We start from the raw sequence: 20,303 nt of genomic DNA on the forward strand, positions 1-20,303 counted from the left end.
GTCCAGTTTGACCAATGTACATGACAGAGGGGCATTGCAGGCACATGATGGCATATATCACATTCGTAGATGTGCAGGTGAACGAGCCTCTGACAGTGTGGCTGATGTGATTAGGCACCACAGAACAGAACCACTAACCCAGGAACCTATCCTTGCAACAGAGCTTGTTGCCAACTGTGTCCACATATCTATTCAGGGGACACCATCATAGGGCCTAATCACATCAGCCACACCATCAGAGGCTCGTTCATCTGCACATCTACCAATGTGATATATTCCATCATGTGCCTGCAATGCCCCTTTGCCATGTACATTGGTCAAACTGGACAGTCTCTACACAAAAGAATAAATGGACACAAATCAGACGTCAAGAATTATAACATTCAAAAACCAGTCGGAGAACACTTAAGTCTCTTTGGTCACTCGATTACAGACCTAAAAGTTCCAGTTCTTCAACAAAAAAACTTCAAAAACAGACTCCAATGAGAGACTGCTGAATTGGAATTAATTTGCAAACTGGATACAATTAACTTAGGCTTGAATAGAGACTGGGAGTGGATGGATCATTACACAAAGTAAAACTATTTCCCCTTGTTTATTCTTCCCCCCTCCCTCACTGTTCCTCAGACCTTCTTGTCAACTGCTGGAAATGGCCCACCTTGATTATCACTACAAAATGTCCCCCCCCCCACTCTCCTGCTGGTAATAGCTCACCTTAAGTGATCACTCTCATTACAGTGTGTATGGTAAACCCATTGTTTCATGTTCTCTATGTATATAAATCTCCCCACTGTATTTTCCACTGAATGCATCCAATGAAGTGAGCTGTAGCTCACAAAAGCTTATGCTCAAATAAATTTGTTAGTGTCTAAGTGCCACAAGTACTCCTTTTCTTTTTGCGAATACAGACTAACACGGCTGCTACTCTGAAACCTTGTTTTCCTATAAACATTTTTCGCCAAAGCACTCAAAGTTTTATACTAATTCTTCCTTCAGTAACTCATATGTCTCTCCAATATACTGATTTTCATGTTTTCCTCAGGTAAAACATGGTAAATGTAAGGAAACTCAATGTGAAGTTTTTTTTTCATATGCTGAGAAACTCTGAAAACTGGATCCTTTTGAATTATTCATATTGTGTTTTAATTACAATAATTTTGGAATGAGACATAGTCTGAAGATATTCAAAGACCTAAACCTTCCCTACACTGACCCTTGAAGAATCAGAAGTCACTATTTCTCTTCCCTTATTTAATCTTGTAAGAACAAAGCACATTTTAATATGTATAATAAAAGCCATAGTGGAGGACATGAAAAAGTAGTTGATTTCTGTACTCTTCAAGAATGAAATAACACCAAATTCATGGTTAACTTTGCCTGCTTTTATATTGCTGTTTTCACATTCCTTTGTCTCTGCAATCTGTAGCTAGAACTCCCTCTTCTGAGGGACATGCATAATTATTTTCTTTATGTTGGAGGTTATTGGTGCCAGAATGGCTTTCTGTTGTATAGCAACAAAGGGGAAAGTGTGGCTGCATTAAATCAGTTGTGAAAAAGCAGTTTATAATCTTGCTTCATAATACATAGATAACTCGTATAACAGGAATGCTAAAATCTGTGGACCAAATTTTTCTTTCTTTGTTACATTAATGCCAATCTGAAGAAATTCTCTGGACTTCAGTTAACAACAGGCCGGACATTGGCCTAATTTATAAATTGTTGGTAAGTTTCAAGTAATTATTCTGGATTTACACCAGTGTAACTGAGATCAGAATCTGGCCCCGTGGGCTAACATGAGACAATATATAACAAACTCTATCTAATAGAAGGTTAGGCTCCAATTCTGCACCCCTTATTCATCCTGAGTAGCACTTACACATGCAAATAGTTTCATAGAATTTCATAGTACTAGTCACATAAATACCACTTAATATAGGTAAGGAATGCAGAACCAGGCCCTTAGAAAATATTCAGAACTTCATTTGCTTTTTACATTTGTATTAGGGTCAAATAATACAAATATATATATATATATATAAACAGCAATATATTTGAAGACTATGGAAAAATAGTTTTTTCTTTCACCAATTCAGATTAAACAATGATTTAAAAGTAGCTTCAAGTATAACATGTGCCCCTTATTCCTGCTGACAGTGTTTGTGGTTTTACAACTACACTTCCTATTTTTAAAATGTTTTCTTTTCTCTTGTTGCTGGGTGACAGATCTATGCAAACATCAGGGGCAACTTTAGTGAAACAGTGAGCATGCCTAGACAGAAAGTGTTGTCAGATGTACAAAAGAAACAAACTGAAAAAAATAGAGAAACGTATTTTCAAACAGAACAGCCTTAGATGTTATTTGTAACACTAGGAAGGAAATATTTCCGTGATTGTAAAGTTCATGGTGTCATTTTAAAGACAAAACAGAAGTATGAGCCGGATTGTTCTTGTAATTATACCCGATTTACAATGGTATACCTCCGTGGAAGGCCATGCACTTACTGTTGACTTACAGCAGTGTATGTGAAATCAGAATCAGGCCCAGTACCTCTGCAAAGGGCCACCAATCTATGTTTATATATAATAAACAATCGGTGACTTCCAATTTATGTGCATAAGTGAATTAAGCCGGCTAGATACAGGGACCTAAAATACGGTTCCATTAACAATGGCTTGTTAGTACTCAGAGGTGACCCTGCTTAAAATAAACAAAAAACCCCGACAGTGATAACCACAAACTATGTCTTAGAATGCGAAATTGGAACTGCAGCTTTAGTTACAAATAACAGTCAATAATCTAATCAGTGGTAATATCCCATTTTTGTGAACTCCAACTAACTGGGAATTATTATCTGCATTCTAGAGAGACAAAGTGGGTGAGGTAATATCTTTTATTGGACCGGCTTCTGCGGGTGGGAGAGGCAAGCTTTTGGGTTTACACAGAGCTCTTCTTCAGGTCACCAGCAGAAGTTGGTCCAATAAAAGATATTACCTCACCCACCTTTTCTCTCTATCCTGGGACCAACACAGCTACAACACTGCATGTCTACATTCTACTCAGACTGTAAACTCTTCGGGGCAGGGACTATCTGTTTGTTGTGTATGTACAGTGCCTAGCACAATGGGGTCCTGATTCCTGGTTAAAAGCTTGAGGCCACAATACAGTTAATAATAAATAACAAGGATTATATCCAGTTCTGCTGAACAGTTCTGTGGATAAGGAGTGGCATAAACCACTTTCAGTATGTGTGCTGATAATATTTTCATATGGAATTATGTAGATCTTGGTCAGTGGCTCTTTTATGTCTGAAGATATCAGCCCAGACCCTCACATCCAGAGGACTGTTCCTAAAGGCAAGGATCTTTATCTGACTTTCCACTAAAAGACATAGAGGAGACTACCGCTAAACTATACCTCATTGAGCACAGAGGCTATCTAATACCTCCCACTTGGTTCATATGTGACCTAACACAGCTCCTGAAACTCCCAGATTGCCAGCTGCTAATTTGCAACTTTTCCTGACCACCTCCACTCTAGATCTAAACTAATGTGTTTTGTAATCAACCAGTTCCTGCCTTTGACAGTCCTTTCTTAAATACCTGTTTAAACAGTAATTTAGATAAAGGTGTCCCATTTGTATAAGAAATGCCTGCTTTGTTTCAGATACACTTACAAATAATTACTGTAGTATTACCTGAGCTGGACAGAAATGTTGAGTCAAACAAATATGGAAGGACTCTGGTCACATAAGAGTTCCCAGTCTATATCCTTGTAGTACCATTTGAAAATATTCTTCCATGGCCCACTCAGGCCCATCCTGGCTTTTCTCAGGGAGATGACTAACTCTCTGATCCTTAATTGTACCCAAGAAGACTTTAATAAAGTGACAATGTATTAAAGGCTCCTGTCACACATGTTCAAAAATACAAGCAGAACCCCAAAATTCTGATGTGTGACAGGTGTGCCTCCAAGATCAGATTATGGGTTGTGTGCTTGTAAATGTGTAGGTCAGTGGGAGCTTTGTGTGTATGCATCCCACAGCAGAAACTGGCTGAAGTGAGAAAGGTCACATAGACTGAGAAAAGGAGAAAGAAAAACAGTGATATTTGCTTGACTTTATTAATTAGAAATGAGTTCAAACATCAAGATCAGGATCCAGATTTTGATCCCTTCAGTGTTTTTGTACCCTGAGCTTTGGTTTGGCCCATCCCTAGTATTAATCCATGTAATGCACCAGTATGCCTGTTTGTCACCTGCATATGATCAAGTGATGTTCAAGCCATAGAAAGGCACAGCCAATAATGTATTTTACCCATTTCTCATTTGGAGAATATGGAGTTTAGTTTAGGATGGATGACCTGCTTCTTTTTTTTTAACCATTGCTATCCTGGGCACAGCTCCACGCAATGTGCTTGCACTGCATTTCTGACCGCACTCCTGCCTCTGCCTTGTGCACCTCAACCATTCGACTCAAGAGCTGCTGCAGCTGAAGGTAAGGTAGCTGTAGCTGCATCAGCTTCCCTGGCTCTTACACATGCTATATCCCATTATTTAGTTGCCCTTGGAAGGGAAGAGCGTGCTAAACTTCTAAACATATGTCCAAGTGGAAGGAAGTCCAGCCCCTCCTCCCTGTTCCACACAGAAGCCCAGTGTGCTGTTTAAAGTAACTCCAGGTCCCAGAGAGGTTAGGGCTGTGATGTCAGCTTTGGCGCATGGATGTCTCCTGGCTTCATCAGGCACATCCCCAGCACACAGCCACGTGTACTGTTTCCTGATGGCATGCAAGTTGGAGCAGAAAGTGCAAACACTGGTGTCCACCCTGGTCTTTTAGTAGCAATTAACCTTTCCTACAGGGTTTCCTTTGAAGCTTTTTTCATGTTTTTACTGCAAAACAGCAGCAAGGAATTTGATGGCGGGAAATGTCTTCTGTATTACCTAATCTTTTCTATTTCCCTATCAGAGGTCTCAGTGACTTCATCCCATTTCTAATGGGAAGAGTTATTTGATCTTAAGGAGTCCTGCTTGAAATCCCAAATTGCAGCACTATATGTGTGAGTGGTTGGCTATTTATATAGACAATTGTACTTGGAAGCACAGTCCCTGGGGCCTAATTCTGATCTCACAGCATTTTTATATCAGTGTAACTCCAATGACGTCTGTGGAGTAACTTCTGATTTACATTGGTTTAAGTTTGAGCAGAATGAGGCCCCACATTTTCTGATACTCTGGGCCAGGCCCTCAGCTGGTGTAAATGGAGCTCTAATCTAAGTGATTTTTTAAAAATGGTTTTCAAATGTCTGGAAAGTATAATTCAGCTTTTTGGTTTTTTAAGTGTTTGTTTTTATATTTTTCTTAGAATATATTGCCCTTGTAAGCAGAATGATGCCCTGGCATTCAGTTCAGACACTACTTTTAGGCAGAAGGGCACACATGTGCAATTCGTCACCACGGAATTTAAAATGTAAAATCAACTTGTTTTAAATTATGCATTGGGTGGAATTGCTGGTCACTGAAGGGGGTTACAGATGTGACCAGAGCAGAGTAAAAATGGAATTGTACCATTGGCATATCTCCATTGGCCAATGGACAGCAGCTGAGGATCTGGCTCTATATGTTTAAGGCTGTAGATTAGTTTGACCAGAGATATGAATGGTTTTAGCCTTTTTTGAGACTGAAAGAGAAATTTAACTGGAGTGCAGCAAACACACTCTGGAGGAGAAAAGTTGAGTATGGCACATCTGCAGTGCAATACTTGCTAGGGTTTAAAGGCTCTGTCATTCAGAGGTGTGGTTGGGACCTGTGTGAGAGCAGTGCTGAGCCACTGATGGAGTGACTAGACAGGGTGCTTTGTAACCGGGCCAAAAGTTGGGAAGGATGAAATGAAGGCTGTTGAGTTCATTTATGGAGACTGAATTGCGTGAACTGCTCCTTTGTGCTGTGGAAGGAAGGAGTTTTGGGATACTCAAATTGAGGGTGGGAACTGGTGTGGAGGAAAGCAGAGTGGGTCGGTTTGAGGAGGGAACATGAGGGGTAGGGATGTAGTATTTAACTGTGAAGTGGGGGAGCAACAAACTGACAGAGGAGCCCAAGGGTGTTAGGCATCCGTATCTTAGGGAAATTCAGGGGATTTGGTTGCCTAACTCCCTCAGGCCTCTCTGAAAATTCTTGCCATAGCTCATAAGCCATGTGCAGATGCCATGGATCATAGAGAAGCACTCTGAGTGACACAGCTTCATGGGAACTTTGGAGACGTTTCTGTGACTATGGTTCATAACCACCTCTGCTCTTGCTTTCTCCTAAATTCAGCTCTTCTGCATGCTTAGGCAAAGTAGCACTTGAATGTGCAACAGAAATATCATCAAATATGACTGGTAGGCAGGTCATTTTAATGCACAGGACTGAAGTTAACCATTGCACTCTGACCACATCTTGATTCCTGTCCCTCTCATGGCTTATCTTCCTCTCTACTCAGCGCAGGATGTCATAGGCCTGATCCATGGGAGTTTTGCCATGAACATCAGTGGGAGTAGTATAAAGCCCTCAGCAGCCTCTGTTCAGATTCTAAGCAAACAGCTAGAGTTGAATGCTAGTACTTTTCCTCTCAGCAACTCTTTCATCAGTCCTTAGCAGCCTTCAGGATCAAGCCATCCCTGCTGAACTCCACTCAACCTGAGCTCTCAGAGAAAGGACTTTTGAAACAGAAACAATGGTGAAAAATCCTTCTATGCATTTGTCTATTATCCCGGTGATTGAATTAATCAGGGGATTTTACACTCCTCTGAAGGACAGTCCTTAGAAAAGTGATAAACAAATTAGTTGATATTTGGGAGTCCAATTATTTAGAGCGCAGATGAAATTTGCCAAATCAAAGTGTAGGGAAATGGGTAGCTGAACTTCCTTATGATGTCTGTGTGGCCACAGTTAGCTCCATATTAGAGGAAGAAAAACAAGGGCTGTGTATATATTGCTTGCAGATGAAATATCTGGTACATTCCAGGAGTGATGTATTCAAATGATTTGTTATGCCCCAATGTTTGTTGTCATAAGTGGCAGAATCTTGAAAATGTAGACATAAAATTGTTAGGTAATATATAATAAAGGCATGATAGATGTCATTTTATCTGTGGAAAAACATTCAATGTGTGACCGTGCTAAAACACGCACTTAAAGTTACCCCTGTGCTTAAATACCCTGTTGAACTAGGACCTAAATAATTTTCTTGGAAGAAAAATTAACTTTTTGGACATGGGAAGGACTACTTGAATATTATGATGTGAGGGTGCTGAATCATGCCCCCTGTGTAGTGACTTTTTGGGCCAGATCCTTGGCAGGTGTAGTTTTCTGTAATTCCATTAAGGTCATTGGTGCTAGATTGATTTACATCAGCTGAGGATCTGGCCAACAGTTGCATGGTCGACTGCTTTCCTTCCAAAGACTAATCTGAGGCCACCACATTTTTTTCTCTCCATACTTCAGGTTGAATCTGTCCCCTTAGTGAAACAAAGTCCAGTAAAACCTGCCCAGTAAAAAACATTTGGCTGGGATTTCATCTGTGATTTGTAATTGCCAGTTTTCAATAGTAATTTCAAAGAGGAAATTGTTTAAGGTGCTATATGTACACCATATTGGGCAACTGGGTTTGCTTGTTATATACCTGTGTATGTAATTCAGTCACTAGTGACAGTGCTCATGTACAAGTGTGCAAACTACTTCGGATGGTAAGAGCCCTCTGGCCTGGTTCTGAGAGGTGCTGAACATACACAGTTCCACAACAGAGAGATTGTTCAGCACTTCTTAGGATGAAACTCTACTGCAGTATTAGCCATTGATGAAGGTGCCGTAGAACCAGCAAACTGCCTTTTCTGCTTAATGTACAAGTTAAAAGGGTTTAAAGTATAAAACCCTTCAGCACATTTGCTTAATATAGTCCCTAACATTTGGATTCATTTTCAGGTGATGAATGTTTATATGAAAGCTTCCCTGAAGTTCCTTTGGAGGAAATGTCAGAGGCTGATGGAGAGGCTAGTAAACTGTCCCTCAGTGTCCAAGAGCCATCTTCTCCAGCAACATCCAGCGAAGCATTCACACCAAAGGAGGGGTCTCCTTACAAGGCTCCCATATACATTCCCGATAACATTCCCATTCCTTCAGAGTTTGAGCTCCGAGAGTCAAATGTTCCTGGAGCAGGATTAGGAATATGGACCAAAAGGAAGATTGAAGTAGGTGAAAAATTTGGGCCGTATGTTGGAGAGCAGCAGTCAAATCTGAAAGATCCCAGTTATGGTTGGGAGGTAAGAAACTTTAAATTCTTTTGTTCTGTTGTACTGTTGTCAAAGTTTACAAACTCAGATGCATTTTTAGAGTAAGAGGATATGTTGTTGAAGTTAATGGTTATTTTGCGTGCATAAGAACTGCTAGATTGAGTCTTTTGATATTTTATGGAAGAAAATAAAACTATACATGCACATATAAAAACATGCAGGAAATCGCCACCATCACACCTAAACATCAAATTCTGTCTCTCTTCTATGGTAGGAAGAGGAGGCAGTCACTTATCTGAACTTTTTATGGGGCAAGTATGTTTTGTTTTCATGAAGCTCTGAAATATAACATGGGACTAGGAGAGAGGTCTGCAGATGAAATTTATTGAACTCATTTGAAAAAATGTGGAAGTTTCTTTTAGTCACCAGAATCATTGATTTAGAATGGTCTAGAGGCATCATTATTTCGTAAACTATAGCTGCAAGACATGATGGTTTTCAGAGTTGGAAGCCTAAGGCCTTGATTCTACTTCCATTGAAGTCAATGGGCTCTTTACCATTAATTTTGATAGGAGTAGGATTGGGTCTTCAGCCTCATAAGCACAGCCCCACATTAGAGGTGGCATTGCTCCTCCTGGAGGCCTTCCAGAGCCCTACAGGATGCATCATAGCTCCACAGACTGAAGGAGGGAAGTGTGTGCTCCTCCCTATGACTGGTCAGCACTGCTGGGTTTTATGGGTGGCAGGGCCATGGCTCTAGCTCCTTTCTTCTCCTTTTGGGGTAGTTAGCCCTTGCACTCTGGGGAGTCTGAGGGGCTCTGTTCATGGCTCCATGTACCATCCTGCCCCCTTGTGTGCCCTCTTAGGGTAGATGTTCAGGTTTGGCTGGAACCTCGTCTGAATGTCTACATCACAGTTAGCCCCTTAGTTCAAGCTGTGAACCCGAGTCAGCTGGCATGGGCCAGCCATGGATGTCTAATTGCAGTGTAGACATACTTTTAATGACCAGTCACAAGCTGGCCGTTAATAACTTTCTCCTTTGAATCCGATCCCTTGAGCAATCAGAAGGGAATCCACCCCCACTCCAGGCACCTCTCCTTTGCTAAGTACAACACTGCACAATTGTCTAGGTGTGTTATGTTTTTTATTCTGCTTAGATCCAAAGCATTATGTGTGGTTACCTGGAGGCAGTATTCAGACTATCTGGGCCAATCAACTGATCCAACACTACACATTCTGTGTTTTTGTGGCTCAGATAAAAATTCTAGTCTTAAAAAAATCAGGTGTTTTTCTCAGTGTTGGTCTGATGTGACATAAAAATCATTCTTGCATGAACCTTTTTATTCATAGTTTGAAAGATGTAAAGTAAAAATACAGGACAATCCCGATTTTCCATTTTTGTTTTTCATTGAGATGACAGATATTTTGATAAGTAGGGGAGAAATGCTTAGTTTGCATTGCTCTCAGGAATATGATGGGCCTTTGATGAACTCAGAGTTTTACTTACCCAGAGATCAAATAAATGGAGTTGTACTTTGGAGTATAGCCCTCAAAGCACATGGTGGATCATAAATGTTTGGTTTGCTTTTAACCATCAGTAAATATTCGGTGAGTTCTTTGCAAACTTTCTATCCAGTTGTTTAAACACATGTGAGACCTGTGACAATATGACAGAAAAGTTTCAAGAGAAATTATAGACTTGGCAGAACTCTATAAAATTAACAGACCCTAATGCAATATAGTTACTGGTGAGAAATCTTTATTCTTTGAACCAGGCACCAGGAAGTAATAAAAGCTGTCTAATAGCCACACCACAATGAAGCATGGATTGATAATGGAAGTTTAAAAAAAATTGCTGTCACACCATCTGAAATGTGAGTTGAACACAAGTGAAAACAAATACATTTTGGATCAGATCCTCAGGTGACATAAAGCAGCACAGCTCCATGAACACAAGAGACTGCTTCTGATTTTAGTTAAGGACACACTGCTGCTGATTGACTCCAGTTAAGGATGTGGCCTTTTGGTTTTACCTTTAAATATAGGCACGGATACTCTAGTTTTTAGTGCCTCAGGTTTCTTTTAATTTCAAAACCTTTTTGTCAGAACAATGAAGAAGAAGAAGAAGAAATTGGAAGCTCCAAAGGTGAATCATTCTGAAGCCCTTCCAACACACTTGAACAAGAGTATTTATTTGGGAAAGCTGAAAAAAAAAGTGCTCTTCAGTTTTCCCAATCAAATCTAAACAGTTCAAAGGTATTCAGTGAAACCCACGTAAAATTAGCAATAAATTGGAAATTGATCATCCACCTACAAATGCTTTGCAATCATAGAGGAGGCGAGAAACAGGTGAACAACAGAATACCGTATTTCTTCCAGCCAGTAAAATAAATGTATTTATTGCAAATTGAGGGGGGAAAACCTGGCAATTGGTAACTTTACAGTTTATAAAATAAACCAACCAAATCCAGGATTAATCAAAGTCTAGACTAATACCGCATCTTTATTACTCACTCCAATAGGAAAAATTGGCCATTTTTGTTTTGAGAGGGTTTTTTCTAAAGCTTAGTTAATACCAAATGCAACCAAAAAAAACAGTCTTGCAGACGGCGTGCATCAGTCTAACTTATTTTTTCATTCTGGATAAACCTGTGTTTTCTCTGGTGTAAATGTATATCCAGATTGGTTACTGGCATGTTAAAAGGTCAAATTAATCTTATTGCTGGAAGACTAACTCTAGGCCCTCTAATTAATGGGCCCAACTCACTTCTGTGGAAGACACTGGTATCACTCTCATTGACTTCAAACACAGAAAAAAAATAGTCTTTCAGTGACATCACAGCCTTGTCAGGGTTAAGACAGCAGGTGCATCTTGGCTCCTGTTCTCTTTATGTTGGGAGCCATACAAAGCGTGTTGCTAGTGTAAGAGGGAGATAGACATTGTAGAGAGTGACAAAGGGAGGACAGTGACAGAGCAGGGAGAATGGGGAGAAAAGTGCCATTTGGTTACATCTATCTATAACCTGTTGAATGTAGACTTTTCTTGTCACCTAGCTAATTGGGACATCCTTGTGTAATAGAATAATAGAAATGTAGACCTGGAAGGGACCTTGATAAGTCATCTAGTCCAGCCCCCTGACTGAAGTAGGAATGAGTATTATCTAGACCATCCCTGACAGTGTTTGCCTAACTTGTTCTTAAAAACCTCTAATGATGGAGATTCCACAACCTCCCTAGGGAATTTGTTCCAGAGCTTAACTGCCCTTACAGCTAGGAAGTTTTTCCTAATGGCTAACTGAAATCTCTCCTGCTGCTATTTAAGTCCATTACTTCTTGTCCTGTCCTCAGTGGTTAAGGAGAACAATTTATCACCCTCCTCTTTCTAACAACCTTTTACATACTTGAAGATCGTTATCATGTCCCCTCTCAGTCTTCTCTTTTCCAGACTAAACAAACCGAGTATTGCCAATCTTTCCTCATCGGTCATGTTTTCTAGACCTTTAATCATTTTTGTTGCTCTCCTCTGGACTTTCTCCAATTTGTTGACATCTTTCCCAAAGTATAGTGCCCAGAACTGGACACAGTACTCCAGCTGAAGCCTTATCAGTGCTGAGTAGAGTGGAAGAATTATTTCTCGTGTCTTGTTTACAACAGTCCTGCTAATGCATTCTGGAATGATATTTGCTTTTTCTGCAACAGTATTATTCTGTTGACTCATATTTAGTTTGTGGTCCACTATAACCTCCAGATCCTTTCCCGCAGTACTCCTTCCTAGGCAGTCATTTTTGTATTCGTGTAATGGATTATTCCTTCAGAAGTGTAGTACTTTGCATTTGTCCTTATTGAATTTCATCCTATTTACTTCAGACCATTTCTCCAGTGAAGATAATTTTGCACGTCCCTTGGCCTGCACCACTTCCCGCAGCCCTCATTGGCCTGGGGCAGTGAACCGCGGACAGTGGGAGCCGCGATCGGCCGAACCTGCGGATGTGGCAGGTAAACAAACCGGTCCGGCGCGCCAGGGGCTTTCCCTGAACAAGCGGCGGACTGGCTTTGAGAACCACTGCTCTAGGCAATATTTCTTCAGTTTGTTTCTGAGAAAGTCATATGAGACCGTTTCAAAAACCTTACTAAAATTGAGATATATCTACTGCTTCCCTCCATCCACAAGGCTTGTTACCCTGTCAAAGCAGTAACCAGCAGCCAGCTTCCTCCCTGGGGAGTAGCCCTGTCCTCCTCTCCTGGTGCTGCTACAGCAGTCCTCCCTAGCTGGATTGCTTCCTCAATTTAGGAGGTCTCCATATACATATTTTTAATGAATTCTTCATATTCACGGATGCTCCTCAGATTAACCATCTCCTCCTGTAGTTCTCCCATCCAATCAGGTATTGTAGTGTGTATTACTTACTGGATAGGTGTATTGAGCTCAATCCTGCCCTCACTTAAGTTAAGTGGTAGTTTTATCTTTGTTTTCAGTGGGAGCAAGGTTGAGCCTGATGACTGTGCAGGATAATTGCTGATTTTAGTCACTTTACAGAAAGTGGATATTTTTATCTGCTACCCCACAATAATTCCGAAGGACCGTGTGTTGCGTAGTGCATCGAACTTGCTGCTGCCATTGTCGTCGTCTTTCTTTTTGATTATAAAACATTTGGATAGAAAGTGTGAAATGAAGAAGTAAGAAAGGGCATGTTGTGTGAGATCAAGGGAAAATGGAGTATCATCCTTTTGCTATTGCAGGATGATGGTGTATGATTGTTACTACTACTCTTTTCGCTGGAGGAAGCCCAATTATAAGTGTTGTGAATAAGTGATCATTGGTTTCATAGGCAAAAAATGATGTTTCACCATGTCCAAGCTACCTTCCCACATGCAGCTATGCAATGTATTCAACTTCTCCTTTGGAATAGCACAGAAAATATGCCTGGGAAACAGATGGAAGCAGGGTCTGAATGAGCTGTCCCCTCACATCTAGTGATAAGCTGGGAAAAAGACTTCATGAGCAGACTGTGTTTGTATAGAGACGGTGACTTTGCCTAGGTGTGCAGCAGATGGAGCTGCTTTGCCACAATGATCAGTTTTGGCTGGCTTTGGGTTACAAATCACTCTAGTATTTGAATGCAGGGTAATGAAATGTTGTTATCCTTATTGTCTGAGTAAAGGGGAGTAGAACTCTGCTTATGAGGGGGAGCACCATAAAGTGAACCTCACTTGCTAAGCAGAGGGCAGGGATGCCAAATCCCAGTGGAGATGAGAGTGGGTGGGGGCAGGTGTTCTTACCTGGTGGTGTGGACTGTGCCTAAGAAGTCATAGATACTGTTTGATCTACCTTAGGGCAGGTCTATACTACAGCGGGGATCAACGCTTTGAGATCGATCCACTGATGGTCGATTTAGTGGGTCTAGAAAAGACCCACCAAATGAACTGCAGTTCACTCTCCAGTTGACTCTGTACTCTACCCCTTATAAGAAGAGTAAGGTAAGTTGATGGGAGAATTTCTCCCATTGACCCCTTGCGGTGTAGACCCCGTGGTAACTTGACCTAAGATACGTTGACTCCAGCCAGGTTATTCATGTAGCTGGAGTTGTGTAGCATAGGTTGACTTACCGCAGTAGTGTCGACATAGCCTTAATGACAGAGCTGATTAGGCTCAATTGAGAGTCCTTGTTTGTGGTTGGTAATTACTAGAGCTGACATCACTGCTGAGCTGGTGTAGGAGCTAAGCATAAGACCCTGTGTGAGGACAGTGAATACTGAGAACACTAAACTGGCTGTGCAGTTCCTCACTACCTGCTGAAATCACTAAGAGCTGGGTTAAGTGGTGGAACCTCAGAACATGATGTCGCAGGAGCAGCAAGCAGCGGCACTAACAGCAGCAGAGAGACAGCGGCCAGCGGTGGCAGAGAAGCAGCAGTGGCAGAGGACAGTAGCTAGTGGTGAGCAGCAGAGGCATTGCTCGACACCTCTACCTCCCCGGAGTGGAAGGTGAACCCCGTGAATGCATCTCTGAACTCTGGGTCTTCACTAATCAAGGACAGCCAAGTGTGAGTGGGGTGCAGCAGAGAGAGAAGGGAGTGATGTGCTAAATGGACAGTTGTTCATCAGACTTTCCCACTACAAAGTGGGAAACTGAGGCAAAGAACCCACTGCACTGTGGGGTCAGGTTTGCTTATGGTCATATGCTTTGCACGTGACTGTGGTGTTTTCCCAAATTAATGTTTGGTTCCCTTTCACTAAGCATTTTCTTTTGTTATGAACAGACTCAATGCTTGTGAGTGTGGAAGTATTGCCTCTTAGAAGCACCCAGGAGTGGAGCTAAGTGTTCCCAGATTACTGGGTGGGGGCTCAAACCGGTTCTGTTTGTATTGTTAAGAGGGACCCTTAGATACTGAACATGGCCCTTGTTGCTGCCAACTCCACCTGGCAGAAGGTTATGCATACATGACAAGACTTCCACATTGCTTACTGTCTGTGTACCTATTTTGTTCTTAGGAACTGATACTTTTACAATTACTTCAGAAACAACTGTTCTTGATAAATTATTCTTTCCTTTCATAAACTTGCCTTCTTTTGAGGTTAAGGTGAAACAATATGATCATGTTATAATAATAAACACCATTTCTCTAATGTATATGAAGAATTAAGGAGGAATTCTTTGTCAAGAGAAAAAAAGAGTTAGTATTTCTTGGACAGACCTGAACACTGTTCTTGGTATTGTATGAAGTTATGGGGATATAGCAGTGTGCATTTTGACTTAAAAATCTCCAAGATGTGATTCTTCTTTGCAATTGTTTATTATTGATAGGTGCAATGACCTTGAACTAGAAACTCCAGGTCTGGGCACAGAACACTCATACACTTTGGAATGGGGACATAGGTTGAAATCTAAAGTTGGGTCTGGTTCCACATTTTGGAAAGGGCTGCTATTTTTAATAATATGCAGAGTCATAGCACCTCTGAACTTTGGAGCATTTTTAACTTTGATCCAAGTTTTGTGTCTTGAGCCCATCTCTGATTATCACTAGCACTAGCTGGTGGAAGTGTGCAGGGGAGGGGAAATTGGAGGAACTGCCATAGTACGTTTGCAGATAGTTAGCTGATGCGAAAAACATTTGTTATTGCCTGTGCAGCACACAAGAAATTTAATGGGACCTGTTCCTACAGTGCTCCAGCTAGCAAAATTCCCTACTGATATCAATACAGTGTTTTGCCTCTGCAAATCATGCAAAATCATGTCCATTGTGTCCATTTATATATTCGAGCTATACAATGTGCTGTGGGACAAAAATAATTTGTTGTGATGTAGTTGTGCTTGTGTCCTGATTAGTGTGCCATTTACCAGTTTAAATGAAAAGCCATAAATTAGAATTTTATCTCATTTTGTGGGTTTAGCACGGAGCATTATCTAATCAGGTATTGGTTCGCTAAAGTACAAATCGAACAAGGGGTCACTGGACAAGGGAAAGGTCAAGCTTTTTTGCAGTTTGTCACTGTGGTTTTAGTATTTGTCAGCAGCCCAGTTGTCTGTTGGGGCGAAGTAGCTGTAGCTCAGTGATTGTTTAAAAAGGGAAAATTGACTGCTTCTTAATCAACAAAGAAAACAAGGCTTTAAGGGCTGTCAGTTTTAAACAAAAACAAGCAAGGAAACACAAGTTTAGTAATTTCATCATGGTTCCTCCCTGCTAGGAAGAACAACTTGGAGAGCACTATAAAATAAACCTCTAAATAGTTCACTAAAACAAATGTTCTTGTCTACCACAAGAATCTTCTACAGCATGTTGAACATTCAGTTCAGATAGCTGATTGGTATAGTTAGTTTAAATTCATGTTCATGGGAACATAATTTATCTACAATGGTTTTAGATGCTGTTCATCCTAAAACTTGATTTCTATTCTAGGAAGGTAGAAACAGGAGCAGTAAAGTCTAATAAATCAAACTCGTTATAGAAGATAAAAAATAGTTTAGGAGTTTAGAAAACAGAAGATACTCTTCTTTCATGGCATTGAGGTTTAGAGACAAATGTGATTGGCGTGGAGTCTGAAGAGATTTCATAAAGATATATTTTAACAGTATTGAATCTGGTATAAGAACATGACATTACAAAATGTAAACAAAGTTTATGGTATCTGGATTGGAAGAGGATCCAGTGAGAGTTATGAGAATCATGAAACTTTGTATAAAATGTTGAGTGGGGATTAGTTACAGTTATGTACAGCATTAACCAATGGTGTGAAAAATATCTTTAATTTACGAAAGAACTTTGAGACTGACAGATTAGATATCTCAGAATATTTATTGGCATGAATTGCCTTCTTAAACAATTGAAAAAAGTCTTAGGGCCAGAAGTTATAGAGTGGTCATATTTTAAAACTTTCTAGTTTTGTCCTATTTGACTTAAACTCCATATTTATTTATTTGGAGTTTGGTCTACAAGAAACTCCATGTTTAGGACCATCCAACACTCTGTATCTTTAAAACACAATAATATAGGAGTAACAAATCATAAGGGTCTAGATTTTCAAAATCAGAGTATAAAGTTGTTTTTATGAATCCATATTTCAGCACCTAAATATATGCCCAGATTTTCTAAAATCCTCAGCACTCAGGTCTTACTTAGGAGCCTAAGTTTGGTCTCCTACTTTTGGAAATCTTGGCCAAAGAGACCAAAGCAGCAGCACTTCTCCTTCCTCTTCCCTACAATATGCTTTACCATATAATCAATAGGTATGTGACCAGTACTCCCTATAATTCCTACCATGCTATTCCTGACAAACAGTGTAAACGCTGAAATCAGTTATATAAGGCAGTTGGCAAATTTTTAAACATCACCTGAAAAGGTGATTTGTGAGTGACTATGGTATTTCCATTACTTCTGCAAAATTAAAAATATTACACATTTTGGGGAACTGAGTGGCTCAAGGGTTTAGCAATTAGATACAGGGACAGTCATCTCTGGTCACATGATCAAATCTGGCTGAGATTGGTGGTGGTTGACTATCATTGTCAGCTGAAAATTTTTTGGTTGTTGATGTGAATTGAGCTGATAGTCTTGGTCCAGTTTCTATGAATTAGAGTCTGACCTCACACTGGTGTAAACCCTATAGGAACTCCACTGAAGTCAATGAAGTTACTTCAGTGTTACACCAGTAGAATATGGCCCTATAAATCCATTACAATAGAAAAAAAAGATACAAAGCTTCCCTTATTTCTGGATATTGTCTTCCAGAAAGAAGGGCTGATGTTATGGGGTATGTGAGGAATCTTGTACTGCTCCTTTCTGCTCTCTGATTGACTTTTAGTTTTCCATTGTTGTTTATCTGGTGCTTTTCCTGAGCATCACACTAACTTAAAGTCAAATCCTGACCCTGCTTTACATAACTGCAACATAGAGCAGCTCCATATTAGGCAACCTGAATTGCGAGTGAAGTGCAGCATCCCCTGTTGGTCTCACTGATATTAGGACTTATGTATTCTTTTCAATGTTGTCATTTGGGGAAAATAGGAAGCAGATTATTGGTGATCCTATTGTTTTAAAAAATTGTAACCACTTTGGTAATGGGATCGGGTCTGCCCACTAGGATGGTGTGATAGGGCCTAATCTTCTCTCTCAGATGGCAGCTCCTCAGTTTTATCCTTCAGTGTCTAGGAGAAGACAGCATATTTTTGGCAGCCACAGGTGCCAGTGATTTGTTTTCCTTTCTCCATTATTTAGATATTTGTTTGTCTCATTTAGAGCTCAATCCTGCAAGATGTTGAGTGCTTTGGCATTTAAGCAGCGGCTTAACATCAAGAGGATTACTCACATGGTTAAAGTTAAGCACGTGCTTAACTGCTTTGCTAAATTTAGGGCCAGATTGCTCAGCACCTCCGAGGCTCAAGTCCATAGTACATGTTGAGTGCTTTGATTAAGTGGGAGGGGGCTTGTGATAGAAGATGCTGATACAAAGGAGTAGTTGGCTGAAAAAAAGTGATTGATTCTATTTTTGGCAATGCTGCCAGTCTAAATCCTTCTTTTCTGTGCATCCATGTCCTGTGGTGAGGATGTGACTAATTATATTTGGTGCTATAAGTTCTTAGATAAGTTCTTCATAAGCAAAATGTCATTCTAAAAGATGATATCATTTACATGCATCAAGAGTGTTGGTAGAAGCATGACTGCCAGCATCAGACACCCTGACTTCTCTCTGTGTAGAGCCTACATCATGTGGACGTAGATAAAAGAGCATAAGGTTCTCAAATTGTACAGTGGTAAGAATAACATAAATGCCTATATACATATGTGGAACGGTATGCCATAAATAATTCAGTTCTAATTGGATTTACTTTGCAAATAAAAAGTATCTTCAGAAGAGGTGCTCATCCTGCTAAATCTTTTGGCCCATTTGATCTAGGTAGAAGATGGGAAGTAGCACAATATTGTTATCTTCTATCATCTACCATTAATTGATGGTACAATTAACATGAACAAAAAAAGTTCCATGACATGGTTTTACAGATCAGTGGAGGATGGGCCCCTGATCTCTGTTAGTGTAATTGCACCAAATGTCACAGTGCTTTATCTACTCATGGACTTGAGTGGAGTAAGAACTAAGGATTACAGAATTTGGCTTACAGCTTAAATATAAAAGTTACTGTAAGAATTTTTTTTAAATAGCATATTTCCGTAGAAACTAACCCAGTTTTCTAGGTTTATAAATGGGAAGGCAACCTTCACCTTTGACTTCAATGGGTTAAATACTAAGGGTGTTTCTGCACATCAATTAGACACCCGCAACTGGCCCATGACAGCTGCCTCGGGCTTGTAGGACTTGGGAGGTGGGGCTGTTTCTTTGCCGTGTAGACTTCTGGGCTCGGGCTGGAGCCCAGGCTCTAGGATCCTGTGAGGTGGGAGGATCCCAGGGCTCGGGCTTCAGCCTGAGCCTGAAACCTACAGAGCAATGAAACTGTCTTGCAGCCTGAGCCCTGAGCCCGCCAACCGTGAGTGTCTAGTTGCTATGTAGACATATCTTAAGATTCTTACTCAGGGACCGATCATTTTCTCCCCATCTCTTCCTATTGAAGTGAATAGACATGCTCTGATATGTCCTTGCACACATGGGACATGAGGTCATCCACCCCTTGGTGCTGTCCTTCACTTCTCTGCACCTATGAAGTCCTCAGCATGGGACTATGCCTCGATACACGGAGAGGAGACAGGACCAGGGAGATGTGTCCCTTCCCCCCAGCTGTTGAGTTCTGAGGCTCTTTTGACTCCTGAGGGGAGTATGGTGGAGCTGTGGGAAGCAAACGGGACTTGTGGCCTGACTGCCTGTCCTCAGATCAAATCCCACTGTTAACCTTCTACAAAGAAGAACTGGGAAGAAGAAGAGGAATCTTAAACTATCTTTATTTTCAACTTTATAAGTTCTCCCATGAGTCGGGTCATTTACATGTACAGTACTGAGGTAAATTGACTTCAGTGGCATTTTGCCCAAGGAAGGACAAAGTGCTCCAGTGACTGGAATTAATTTGTCATGTTCCCGACACTGGATGAAAAGTTGCCTTAAGACCAAGTCAGGTGCCCCCTTAAAAGACAACCAGACACAATTAGTTTGGCTGTTTAGAAAGATAGAATCAGGAGGGAAAAACCAAACAAAGAGAATGATCATTACATTTAATAAAAGAACTGACAAGCAATCATAATTCTTCCCCTTAAGTAAATATGTTACACAAAAATTTATTATGAACTGACACATTATGCAAGCCAGTATTCAAAGATGAGTTCCTTGCATTAAGTACAGTAGATGCCATTAAGGAAAACAGTCAATATGTCACTAAGCCTCAGCCTGTAAAATTAAATTGATTTGGTAAATGTAAGTAAGATAGATCTGTTTGCTTTCATCATCAATTTTGAGTGGGTGAACAGGTGATGTCACCAACCTGGGAGCGATAAAGATGCAGGACCATCTGGAAAGCTTGGTGATGGATGGGCAACTGCTTTTGGATAGTGACAGTACTGTGGTACTTTGTCACTTGGGATGCAGTACTTAATAACTTTTCA

At 40.6% G+C, this 20,303-nt stretch overlaps 1 protein-coding gene across 5 annotated transcripts in view; it reads left to right on the forward strand.

Annotated features, from left to right (window-relative positions):
- MECOM (MDS1 and EVI1 complex locus) overlaps nt 1-20,303 on the forward strand; it is a 450,691-nt gene that overhangs the window by 191,717 nt on the left and 238,671 nt on the right. For all 5 annotated transcript variants that reach the window (XM_043492336.1, XM_043492335.1, XM_043492330.1 and 2 more), the window contains exon 2: nt 7,955-8,292. In XM_043492336.1, the coding sequence (XP_043348271.1) occupies nt 7,955-8,292 (338 nt within the window). The remainder of the gene's footprint in view (nt 1-7,954; nt 8,293-20,303) is intronic.

The sequence above is a fragment of the Dermochelys coriacea genome, chromosome 9 (assembly GCF_009764565.3).
Source record: "Dermochelys coriacea isolate rDerCor1 chromosome 9, rDerCor1.pri.v4, whole genome shotgun sequence".
NCBI classification, from domain to species: Eukaryota; Metazoa; Chordata; order Testudines; family Dermochelyidae; genus Dermochelys; species Dermochelys coriacea.